Consider the following 12354-nt stretch of genomic DNA (forward strand, 5'->3'; position numbering starts at 1 on the left):
AATTGATGTGCCATCACTTCTTTTTATATTAGATCTGAGCGCAAAGACCTATTCAAACTGATAATTTAATATCTCTTAGACCGTAAGGATTAAGGTTCTCATCTGTAAAAAAATTACCAATATTTGAATTTTCTAGCAAGCACTATTTTTTAATTTTTTGTTATAATTCCAAAACTAACAACCATAAGATTTCAAATGACAGCTACAAAAGAAAAAATCCAATGGAATCAAACTACTTTATTTGAAAAGGATTAATTAAAACATATCACTAAAGTTCTATCGTTAAACATCAACAAAACTTACTAATAATTATTGAATTGAACAATCTAAAATCTATTACACAGTAATCACATTTAGATGAATATCACAAATTGGAAAAGGCTTCCTCTTGTATAATACAGCATTTTGTATAACAATTGGTTTTTCCAGTCAGATCGCACATTCTGCATAAAGGTTTATTATTTTTTTTAATCATTAAAGCAATCACAATATGCAGAAAAATTTTATTGGTGAATCGATATTTGTACTTCTGAATTTTAAAAAATTGAATTCATCATTTCGATATAAAAAATCAATTGTTTGACGCTACACTCATTCATAAAGATAAAATATGCTAAAAATTAAAAACAACGAAACTAATTGAGTAACCTAAGTAGGTACATGAAAAGAATTATTCATACATTGATTGCAAAACTTTATTCATGAATTTTAATTCATTTGACTAGAAAGCCTCAACAAATCAGTGAAAAAAAATAATCGTATCACCTAAATTCATCGGTGATACAACAAAAATTATTAAATTGAACCATCACAGCAACGATAAATTTTTTTGAAACGAAAATTAACAAAAGGTTCAAAATAAGAAAAGAAATGTAATACAACAGATCCAAATAATCGAAATCAGTTTCAAATTTGTTGAAACTTATGGCGAATATGTCTTATATTAATGCTGAGATCATTACGTTTGTTGAACTTGGTTCGAATATAAAATAAATAGACTTCTCTTCTAGAAAACGGGAACTTCCAGCTTCTCAACATACTCCTCAATTAAGCAATCGATTCGAATTTTTTATGAATTTTGGGCAAGAGTATAAGTTGTCAGGGCGTGTAAAAAAGAAAATTTAACACCCCGAAGGTCAGTTGTATACACAATTTGAAATTTAGTCTAAAAAGAAATTTTTTTAAGATGTAAATAAGAAACTTGAAAAAATCTTCAGGATTTTTAAATTGGGAAAGTTAGCTTTATTTTCTCAACGTCTATCAGTTTTCCAAAGTTAATTTTGCCACACATGCCATCATAAATGTTGAGTTTTTATTCACAACTAAATTTTTATTCTTTAGTATCTTTACTTTATGAACTTTTTAACTTTAATTTTATTCTGAAGTGGACGTTGAAAAAATTCAATTTAGCGCCAATAAAATCTCCGTTCCTCTTGGAACATAAATACCTACTCACCAAAAGGAATTGAACAAACGAGCGATTCTGGAAAAATATTTAATAGCCGAGAAGAATATTAATTTGGAAAAACTAATTATAAAAATTCAAATAAATATATTATAACGCACCTAAAATCAACGCTGAAAATATATAGATTATTTGGACTTGATTAGAGAACATTCGAAAAATTTGGTCTGGAATAAATTAATCAACTTCAATTATCCTGCGAAAAAGTTTTTATACATTTTTAAATAACGGTGACAATTCATTATTGGATATTTTTGCTTCGAAAAAAAAATAAAAAAAAATCAATGATTGACTCCTTTACAATGATATGTCTAAGTTGTTCAGATCAGAGCCCTTTTTCATGATGTACTTCCTTAACTTACAGACCGATATAAAAAAATAACGTCAATTTGGTTTGAGAGAACTATTTTTTTTTTGTTTTCGACAAGGACTTTGGCTTGAACTGGGAAAAACCCTTTGAAGTGATACCATCTCTCTAGGAATCATCTTTGAAACGTTCCCTATTGTCAATTTATACTTAATTGGCGTTTTGTGCATTCATTACAAGTAGTTATATAATTTTCGTAAACCACATGAAATTCCATAAGCATGTTCTCGAACTGACAATTGATAACCACCATAGTATGGCTCCGTTCACATCTCAACTTCTTGTCATGTATTGATTAATAGTCCTCATGGAGTACAGGAGTTCCCCTTGCATCCTAGCTTCTAGCACCATTAGATTCACATGCACCTAAAAAAAATTATTAGGTTAACACCACAATTAGCTGATGCGAACAGGATTCACAAAACTGTGTGTAGCTAAAAAACTATTCTGGTAAGTTTCTCTAGAAAAATTGAAAATTGCCATCTAGTTTTTTAGTTATCATTACTTCAGCCCATCAGTTAATTACTATACCGAACAAAACTGACTTCAGTCTCTGTACCTTTTTAGGTAGTTTATAAAAATTCCGCAAGAGGTCACTTTACGTGGATGAATTTTTAGATAATATCGATATTACTTCCAGGATGACGCTGATGAACGTTTTACTATTATATGTCTTCATTTAATGTTGAAATTTTTTGTGATATCCCCTGAAATTATTTGAATTGTTTCAAATAATGAGTTTTCCGATAGCGATGATACGATTTAAAAATATGTATCTTTCTATGATTACATGACATAACCTACTGAACACTAATGACATAAGAAATGTCAAAAAATAATACACAATGTTGCCATTTTGGATTGCGTCATAGAGTAATAAACATAATAGGGGAAGTATACGCAATTTTTACATGTCCCCAACATGGTTAGATTACGTTGTCGGATTGTGGTATATTTTCGAATCCACAATTTTACTATATCGTTATGAAGGTATATTATATTGAATGAGATATATTTATTTGAGTGATTCTCGATTAAATATGTAAATTTGAATATTTGGAATCCGATATTTTTCCTAATTGTCGAATTTATAATAGCAGAATATTCATTATTTTTATTTAGGTTTGGCAACTTTTGCTCTCCTAGTGTCATCGGTTGTTTCAAGTCGTTTGGCGCGCTTGAAGTTTGTTTTCCGAATTTCTGATATATTTAGGTATTTATTTCAATATATTTTGAGTTAATATGAAACGTTGATTCACTTTGGGACATAAGAAGTGCGTTCTTTTAGGAGAAACTGGCGAATTGAGTGAAATATCGTATCACTGATATGTTGTAATTTCCGCGCGCTTCTTGTCAAATTTGATAGTTCGTGTTGGGGACAAAATTTGCTTACTGAAAATGACATATGCTTCCTCTATCTATGTTTATCACTCTGAGGATTGCATCAACCCTTTTAACAACAATTTTAATTTAGCAAAATTCTTCGGAAAGACAAAAACAATTGAATGAAAGTATTTCAAATAGAAAAATTATTCATAAGTGAAAAAACTGGCTTGTTTTTTATTTTGAACAAGTTATATAGCGACTTAACCTTATAATAATAAGTAGAAGAGATAGTCTTACCTTCTCACTGTGTTTAAATTCTCTGAGTACCCTGTCGTAGTCCTTCTTGGTGACCCTTTCGGGATAACAGCAGGCGCTCTTGATGAAAGCCTTGAGGGATCTCTCCAACAAGGCGTTTATTTCCCCGTAATCGTAATCATCGTGTCTTATTCCTAGTAAGCACTGTAGGTAGTTCCAAATGGCACGCCTGAATCGGGATGTGTCCACATCTGTTCGTCCACCCATGGTATAGTAAGTTAAATTGTACGCAGTCTTGAATTTGTCATCCAGCAAGTTGCCAACATCGTTATATAATCTGGAAGTAAAAAAAAAATCAATGTGGTGAAAGTTACTTATAATGAAATTTCTAATCGATTGATTCGACCAATTTATTTTATTTTGTTACAATTCCTCTAATTGTAACGGGTGTTTTTTTTCGAGGTATATAACTTTGAGTTGGCATTACTGTTCAAGATGGCGACCGATTTAACAGCTGTCAAGTGATTTATTCTCAGTTTGGTTTGGCAATTCATCATGAATAGACTCACGATCATCAAGTAAGGCGTAGATTCGTCGAATGGGCCCAAAATGAGATCGCCGTTGTTCCCGATTTTCATAAGAGAATTTTGTTTAGCGATGAAGCGCACTTCTGGTTGAATGGATACGTCAACAAACAAAACTGCCGCATTTGGAGTGATGCTAATCCTCAAGTGTATGTCGAAACACCGTTACATCCAGAAAAAATGACTGTTTGGTGCGCTATATGGGCTGGTGGAATCAATACGGACCATTGATTCTTGATTGATTCTTCAAAAACGATGATGGCCAGAACGTTACAGTCAATGGTGATCGATAAAGAGCCATGATTACTAACTTTTTCATATCAGAATTGAACAACCATGATGTCCAGGAGCTGTGGTTCCAACAAGACGGCGCAACATGTCACACAGCCCGTGCCACAATCGATTTATTGAAAGACACGTTTGGTGACCGCCTAATTTCACGTTTTGGACCTGTGAATTGGCCTCCAAGATCTTGTGATTTAACACCGCTAGACTACTTTCTGTGGGGCTATGTAAAGTCATTGGTCTATGCGGATAAGCCACAAACCCTTGACCATTTGGAAGACAACATTCGCCGTGTTATTGCCGATATACGGCCACAAATGTTGGAAAAAGTCATCGAAAAATGGACGTCCAGATTGGACTACATCCGAGCCAGCCGTGGTGGTCATATGACAGAAATCATATTTAAAATGTAATGCCACAAGATTATCTTGCGGATAAATAAAATTCATGTCAATCGAATAATCCATCGTTGTTTTATTGCAATTTAAAGTTCTATAGCTCTAAAAAAGCACCCTATATGTCTTTCAATAATTTTCTCCGGTAACTTTACAAAACATCCAATGAATCCAACTCGTAGGACTTTTTCTTCTTCAAGATAAAATCCTCATATTTCACGTTCTATCAGTAATTAGTTGTAAAAATAACACATTGTGCACATGAATAATTCAGACGAAAATAACGGTGACAAAAAATCCTCTATCTTCGATTCTCATTTCCTATTTATCTAATGTATTATGTGCCCAGTAAAAATATTCAAATATCTATCAGTTATTAGTCATAAACAAATAGATATTATTACACATGACAACGATAACGATATTTGCATTAAGGATGTAATCTTTTTAAGGACGCGTACTCGAAAATAACATCGTTTTGGATCATAAAAATAGTAACTAAGTTGTTTTTCATTAGCGATTTGTCACTTAAAAAAAGATTTCACCGAAAACAAGAGTTAGGTACATAATTTCTTTGAAATGAACACTCAAGTTCGTATAGGTAGAAGTGGATACAGTCCTTAAATGACATATGTAACCTTCACCCCAAGGTCAAGGCTATAAGTAGGCTTGCAGACGCAGGTACTGTGATTATCACTCGAGTATGTAAAGTGATGACAATTAAATTTGGAAGGCAAAATATGATAATCTATGATGAGTAAACGAGATGATAAAGAAAACCAGCATCCAGAAAACCTTCACTACGATGCTAAGTAGAAAAGAAGATTGGGCAAGGGATTCCACAATACTAGCTCAAAAGAATGATGCACAGATGGTTTTAAAACTAAGACTGGCACTTGTACCAAATGCTCACTATCGTTTGGCCACTGTCCAAGTGTCTTTGAGGCAGAGATACTTGCAATCGAATGATGAACCTACTAAGAGCTATCAGAAATGTGATAGAGCGATACATTCTGACAGCCAGGATGCAATAAAAGCATTGAGCTCACATATCATACATTCTGAAATGGTATTGGAGTACTGGAGGAAACTAAATGAAATAGGCAAGAATAACAAGGTCTGTTTAGAGGCCAACACACTTGCCAGAAAAAGAGCACATTCTTCTTTCATTGGCCCAGAACCTTTCTGTGATAAAGGTAAACGTGCCTACTTGAAAGAGTTTCAGGAAAAGGAAAAAACCGAAAGATAAACACTCTGGTGGAATCTTCCTGGTTTGGATCATTCCAAAAAGTTTCTTAAGAAATTAGAAACTTTGATACTGCGAGATCTAAGGAGTACCTGGATCTTAGCAAGAATATGCTAGACCTCCTCACTGGATTCCTTACAGGGTATTGCTGACTCGGGAAGCATCTCATGAGGATGAGTGTAGCAGAAAATGACGAGTGCAGAATTTGTTGGGAGGAGGAAAAATCACCTCGCCATCGCTAGCCAACGCAAAAAAAGCTTTGGACAAGATACTTGTAGAAGTGAGGAGGTAACATAGCCTCCTTGAAGCCATCCCAGATACTGGAGTTGATCAGAACTCAGGAACTGGAGGGCGAGCTGTAGGGCAAGAACATCTCTAATGAAGGACCAATAGACCATAAAATCACGGTGTAATAAATCCTTCCTTAAACCTACAATCTACCATGAAGAGCAAACTTTGCCTCAAGGCAACTACTGTCAGTCTTCCTGTAGGCGCATGCGCCACTTACAACAACAAGTCAAAACATAAACAGATGCCAAACCTCACCTATTAACAGTGGAAAACCCATGATCGTCCCAGGAGTAGTCCTGAACCCTGAAGGTGCTTATGTTCTTCTGATCAACCCTCTTAGCGAAGTCCTGATAGTTGAAGTTTGGCTCTTCGACGAAACAGGTTATGTCAGCGGGTGTGTCGTGTGGTTCAGCCCCCACTACACCTATCTCGGCCGACTGGGTCTCGATGTTCTCGAACCTCTTGGCCAATTCCACAGGGGTGCATTCTTGGGTCTGCTCGGAAAGCTTCTTCATGCGTTGCATCAGGTCCACTATGGCCACCTCCGGTTCAGTGGTGGGGGATGGTGGACTGGCGTATGCGTTGCTGGTCTCTGAAAGGGTGTTTCGATTAATAAGAGATAGATGGCGCAATGTTTGAACATGTGGTGTATTTTAGGAATTTTGAAGTATGGAAAGGCTCATTTATCTCTGGATAATTATAGATTATGGTGTGCAAGGATTGTTGTCAGATCTTTCCTTTTTCCGGAATAATAATGAACTTTATAATTTTTTGCCTTTTGAAATCCTTTAGAAATACTGAATATTTCTCATGTAATGTTCCCTATAGCTAAATGCCATAATTTTGGATTATAGCTATATTTATAATATCTTCACCGAAGTACTGTAGGAGATTTTATAGGAGAACTGGAAAACCCAGTGCCACACTTATAAAGGGTGTTTTTTTTTTCGAGGTATATAACTTTAAGTTGACATTACTGTTCAAGATGGCAACCGATTTAACAGCTGTCAAGTGATTTATTCTCAGTTTGGTTTGGCAATTCATCATGAATAGACTCATGCCTGAACAACGCTTGCAAATAGTGCAATTTTATTTCGAAAATAATGGTTCTGTGCGGAATACGTATCGCGCACTACGTCCATTTTATTTTGTTTAGCAATGAAGCGCACTTCTGGTTGAATGGCTACGTCAACAAACAAAACTGCCGCATTTGGAGTGAAGCTAATCCTCAAGTAATAATAGTAATAGTAATAATGTTTATTTCATGATTAGTCTACATTCAAAACAAAATACAGTCATTTTACAATGTAAGAAAATATTGAAAGAAAAAAAAGAAAATCGTGTATGTCGAAACACCGTTACATCCAGAAAAACTGACTGTTTGGTGCGCTTTATGGGCTGGTGGAATCATTGGTCGGTAATTCTTCAAAAACGATGATGGCCAGAATGTTACAGTCAATGGTGATCGGTATAGAGCCATGATTACTAAGTTTTTCATTCCTGAATTGAACAACCATGATGTCCAGGAGCTGTGGTTCCAACAAGACGACGCAACATGTCACACAGCTCGTGCCACAATCGATTTATTGAAAGACTCGTTTGGTGACCGCCTAATTTCACGTTTTGGACCTGTGAATTGGCCTTCAAGATCTTGTGATTTGACACAACTAGACTACTTTCTGTGGGGCTATGTAAAGTCATTGGTATGCGGATAAGCCACAAACCCTTGACCATTTGGAAGACAACATTCGCCGTGTTATTGCCGATATACGGCCACAAATGTTGGAAAAAGTCATCGAAAATTGGACGTCCAGATTGGACTACATCCGAGCCAGCCGTGGCGGTCATATGCCAGAAATCATATTTAAAATGTAATGCCACAAGATTATCTTTCGGATAAATAAAATTCATGTCAATCGAATAATCCATCGTTGTTTTATTGCAATTTAAAGTTCTATAGCTCTAAAAAAACACCCTTTAGGTAGAGTTTTTTAATAAGTGCTTCTTTGTTTCACAAAATGAGAAATATTAATACTGCTTCCACATATATCTACATGGTTACAAAAGCATCAACCTTTCAAGTGCCATTAATTCTTTTAGAAAACTTCCTGTGGGGAAGGTAGAGAAATATCGAGGTCTACCACAATTATTGTGAAAACAGAAACATATCCCAATAACATGGTGATCTTTTAAATTAGAGGGACTTGCTATACACAAATGCGGGTCATTTAGCATTGATGAAATGCCAGCATATCCGTTTTATGTTTAAATGTTTTCGATTTCTATGAATAATCATAGATAAGACTCTAGATTTAAAACTAACAGGAGTAGTTAATGATTTTAAGCAATGTAAGTAGAGAACCATTTCAAGGGCATTATTCTGTCTCATGAATTATTTGTGACTGTATAAATTTTCTTATTCTAGAAAACACAAGAAATTTGCAGATTATTGTTTGTAAATAGAGTGTGCTTGGAATTCTTGAATATTGATGCCTTCCAAGAAAACAAAGATCATAGGCTTCTGAATGAATATTTTCGATATTTGAGCATTTCTTCGTAACAGGATATATAACGGGTGTTATTTTAGAGCTATAGAACTTTAAATTGCAATAAAACAACGATGGATTATTCGATTGACATGGATTTTATTTATTCGCAAGATAATCTTGTGGCATTACATTTTAAATATGATTTCTGGCATATGACCGCCACGGCTGGCTCGGATGTAGTCCAATCTGGACGTCCAATTTTCGATGACTTTCGATGACGCATATCGGCAATAACACGACGAATGTTGTCTTCCAAATGGTCAAGGGTTTGTGGCTTATCCGCATAGACCAATGACTTTACATAGCCCCACAGAAAGTAGTCTAGCGGTGTTAAATCACAAGATCTTGGAGGACAATTCACAGATCCAAAACGTGAAATTAGGCGGTCACCAAACGTGTCTTTCAATAAATCGATTGTGGCACCAGCTGTGTGACATGTTGCGCCGTCTTGTTGGAACCACGGCTCCTGGACATCATGGTTGTTCAATTCAGGAATGAAAAAGTTAGTAATCATCTCTCTTTTTCTGGATGACACGGTGTTTCGACATACACTTGAGGATTAGCTTCACTACAAATGCGGCAGTTTTGTTTGTTGACGTAGCCATTCAACCAGAAGTGCGCTTCATCGCAAAACAAAATAAAATGGACGTAGTGCGCGATACGTATTCCGCACAGAACCATTATTTTCGAAATAAAATTGCACTATTTGCAAGCGTTGTTCAGGCGTGAGTCTATTCATGATGAATTACCAAACCAAACTGATAATAAATCACTTGACAGCTGTTAAATCGGTCGCCATCTTGAACAGTAATGCCAACTTAAAGTTATATACCTCGAAAAAAAAAAACACCCTATACTAACTGACAATGAAACTGCAACACCCAGAAAGAGCTGTTAAAATTTCAATTTTTTTTTGGTGAAACATAGATAGTATATCAAGTAAATTATTGAAATTGGAGAATTTTTTTATTCAAATATTGTATTCAAATCTTTAACAGCTCCTTCAGGGTGTTTCAATTTCTTCATCAGTTAGTATATATTATGAAACTGGAAAATTTATTATCATGTTTTCACTGAATCGGCAGCCAAATTTTCGGCAGGACTACGCTGGCTGAGTCACTAGTGAAATACAAAAATGACAGGGTGGCCGAATTTGTGAACTCATACGAAAACTATGCTCATAAAGACTTTTACGACCGTTTTCATATCGGGAAACGCTCATTGTACCACAATATGCCATCAAGCTTTATGTCACAACAATTTTTGTTTTTTGCCGGTCAGTGTAATAAACTGTGAAATAAGGACGCAAGGACAAAGCCTCGATAAAATGAATTATGGCTCATTAATTCAGTTTCAATAACATGAGTATTTTTAGGCTGTAGAACAATGTCCATTACAATTCACCTTATACTATGCTAGACGACAAGTAATAATGAGATGTATTTTTTAAAAATACACGTTTTATGGATACCGATACTTAAGTTATTCGCTTGGTATGATTGTGTAAGGAACTTGAAAAAATTCGTGGAATTTCCTTTACTGTAAACAATAAATGTAGAGAGTTTTCCAATGGTAGGTTTCATTTTGATACAGAAAAACGTAGATATGGGTTACAGCAGCCATATTCTCAGTTTTTCTTGAGTGACGCACACGATTTCGATTTTTCACATTACTAACTTATACCAACAGCTCAAATTTTTCTACCAGTTTCACCAGTGCCGGCCGAGAAGGCTTAGGATTATCGTAATGAACCCATTTTTCGGCTCCAGTTACAATGCGATGCAGAAATCCCTTTCGTCTTTGCCTTGCAAGCAGCTGTCTACAAGCAAACAAACGCTGTTCAACATCTCTTGGCTTCAACTCTTACGAAACCCAATTTCCTTGTTTCTAAATCATTCCCAGGCGTTTTGAAATGGCTTGTTGCGTCACTCCCAATGATCCTGCCTGTCAATTCTTGTTGCGTTTGACACGAGTCTTGATCAAGTAATGCCTACAATTCTGCATCTTCGAAAACCTTCTCTCTTCCACCGCCATGCTGGCCTTCGACGTCAAAATCACCTTTCTTAAAGCGTTAAAACCACTCTCGGCACGTTCTTTCACTAATAGCAGTCTCAGCATAGTTATTTGAGAGCATTCGATGAGCCTCAACCGCAGATTTCTTGATATTGAAGCAAAAAATTAAAACCTCCAGCGAATGTGAATAATTTGGCTCGAAAACTGACATGTTTAATCGAGAATAACTTCATGATGCAGATAAAAATCGACTAATATTTCGATGGCGTTATTTAAACAAATACCCAAGCTAATGTATGACACCTAATACTCCACAACGATCCGAAAGTGCTTTAGTTTTGCGAACTAGTGTTTCTAGTGAATTTCAACATTTTCAACGCGTTTTTGAAGCGTGTATCTTTCCAGTTTTAGTAATGGCGTAGTTTTTACTTGTCAAATGTCAAAATATGACATCTTCAAAAGTGACAGCTGCCCAGATAGCGGGCTATTCAAAATGAAACCTCTAATTGGAAAACTTATTTTCTGAATATTATTATAATTCTTACCCGGCCTAGTCGATTGCCTCAGCACGTTCCTGGGATATCCCTCAGCAGCTACGCACTCAGCCTCTGCCTCCTTCATCTTCTCGCTGTAATACCTGTAAGCGCCCTCTTGGTCCACTTCCTGGTTCACACCGCAGGAGAAGACAAAAGAACAGAGCGAATGGAAATGGGCCAGAATCACGATGGCGTGCACCAGTTCACCCAGAGACCAGCTGTCCTTGCCGCATTTCGTTAATTTCTGAAAATAAATCAGACCGTTGATGCGAGGAATGCCATTGTGTATTGTGGCGAAATTGAAATTTTTTTTTTTATAAGGACGTTGACTTTCGACAAGGTAGAAAATTACAAGGTTCCAACGAGTGTGATGATAATAAAAGGTTTTCCAATGGGAATGATACGATTTGAAATGGTTGTAGTGGCAACACTGCATTATTTTTGACATTTTTTATGTCACTTGTGTTCAGTAGGTTATGTCATTTCATCATGGAAAGATAATAATTAAATGACATAACCTTCTGAACACAAATAACATAAGAAATGTCAAAGAAATAATGCACAGTGTTGCCATTATAACCATTTCAAATTTTGCCATTCCTATTGGAAAACACATTAGCACCTGCTGACTAATCCTGTTTAACTCAGTTCATTTTAAACATACGATTCCAACTTCAATTATAATAGATAAATAGTTAAAAAAATATTAGAAATGAAATCTTCTAGTTCATTTTCCTTCAGCAATCGAAGGAAAATATCGTTTCCAGACAGTCAAAACAATACTTTTACTGCTTAGAAAACAAATTTTCACATTATATGCCGAACGTTTATCAGTAAACTGAAAGATTAATTATGATTCATTCAGATTCTAATGAAATCAATACTTTACATAAATGCTGATAAACATGTGCATAGCAGATTAAAATTAAATCGTGAACAACCAAAACCAAATATTAAAACGAGTTGTATAAAAACGTAGAATCAGAATAAGTACATTCACAAAACAAACTTTAGAAATTGCCCGCTTTTGTGTGCGTTTTCA

At 35.4% G+C, this 12354-nt stretch overlaps 1 protein-coding gene across 1 annotated transcript in view; it reads right to left on the reverse strand.

The window, feature by feature from the left end:
- Positions 1–222: 222 nt before the first annotated feature.
- Positions 223–12354, reverse strand: part of LOC123672714 (sestrin homolog) — an 83276-nt gene continuing 71144 nt past the window's right edge. The window contains exons 8-11 of the mRNA XM_045606964.1: positions 11322–11556; positions 6470–6806; positions 3456–3750; positions 223–2198 (exon numbers count right to left, since the gene is read on the reverse strand). Of these exons, the coding sequence (XP_045462920.1) occupies positions 2106–2198; positions 3456–3750; positions 6470–6806; positions 11322–11556 (960 nt within the window). The 3' untranslated portion in view covers positions 223–2105. The remainder of the gene's footprint in view (positions 2199–3455; positions 3751–6469; positions 6807–11321; positions 11557–12354) is intronic.

The sequence above is a fragment of the Harmonia axyridis genome, chromosome 2, assembly GCF_914767665.1.
Source record: "Harmonia axyridis chromosome 2, icHarAxyr1.1, whole genome shotgun sequence".
NCBI classification, from domain to species: domain Eukaryota; kingdom Metazoa; phylum Arthropoda; class Insecta; order Coleoptera; family Coccinellidae; genus Harmonia; species Harmonia axyridis.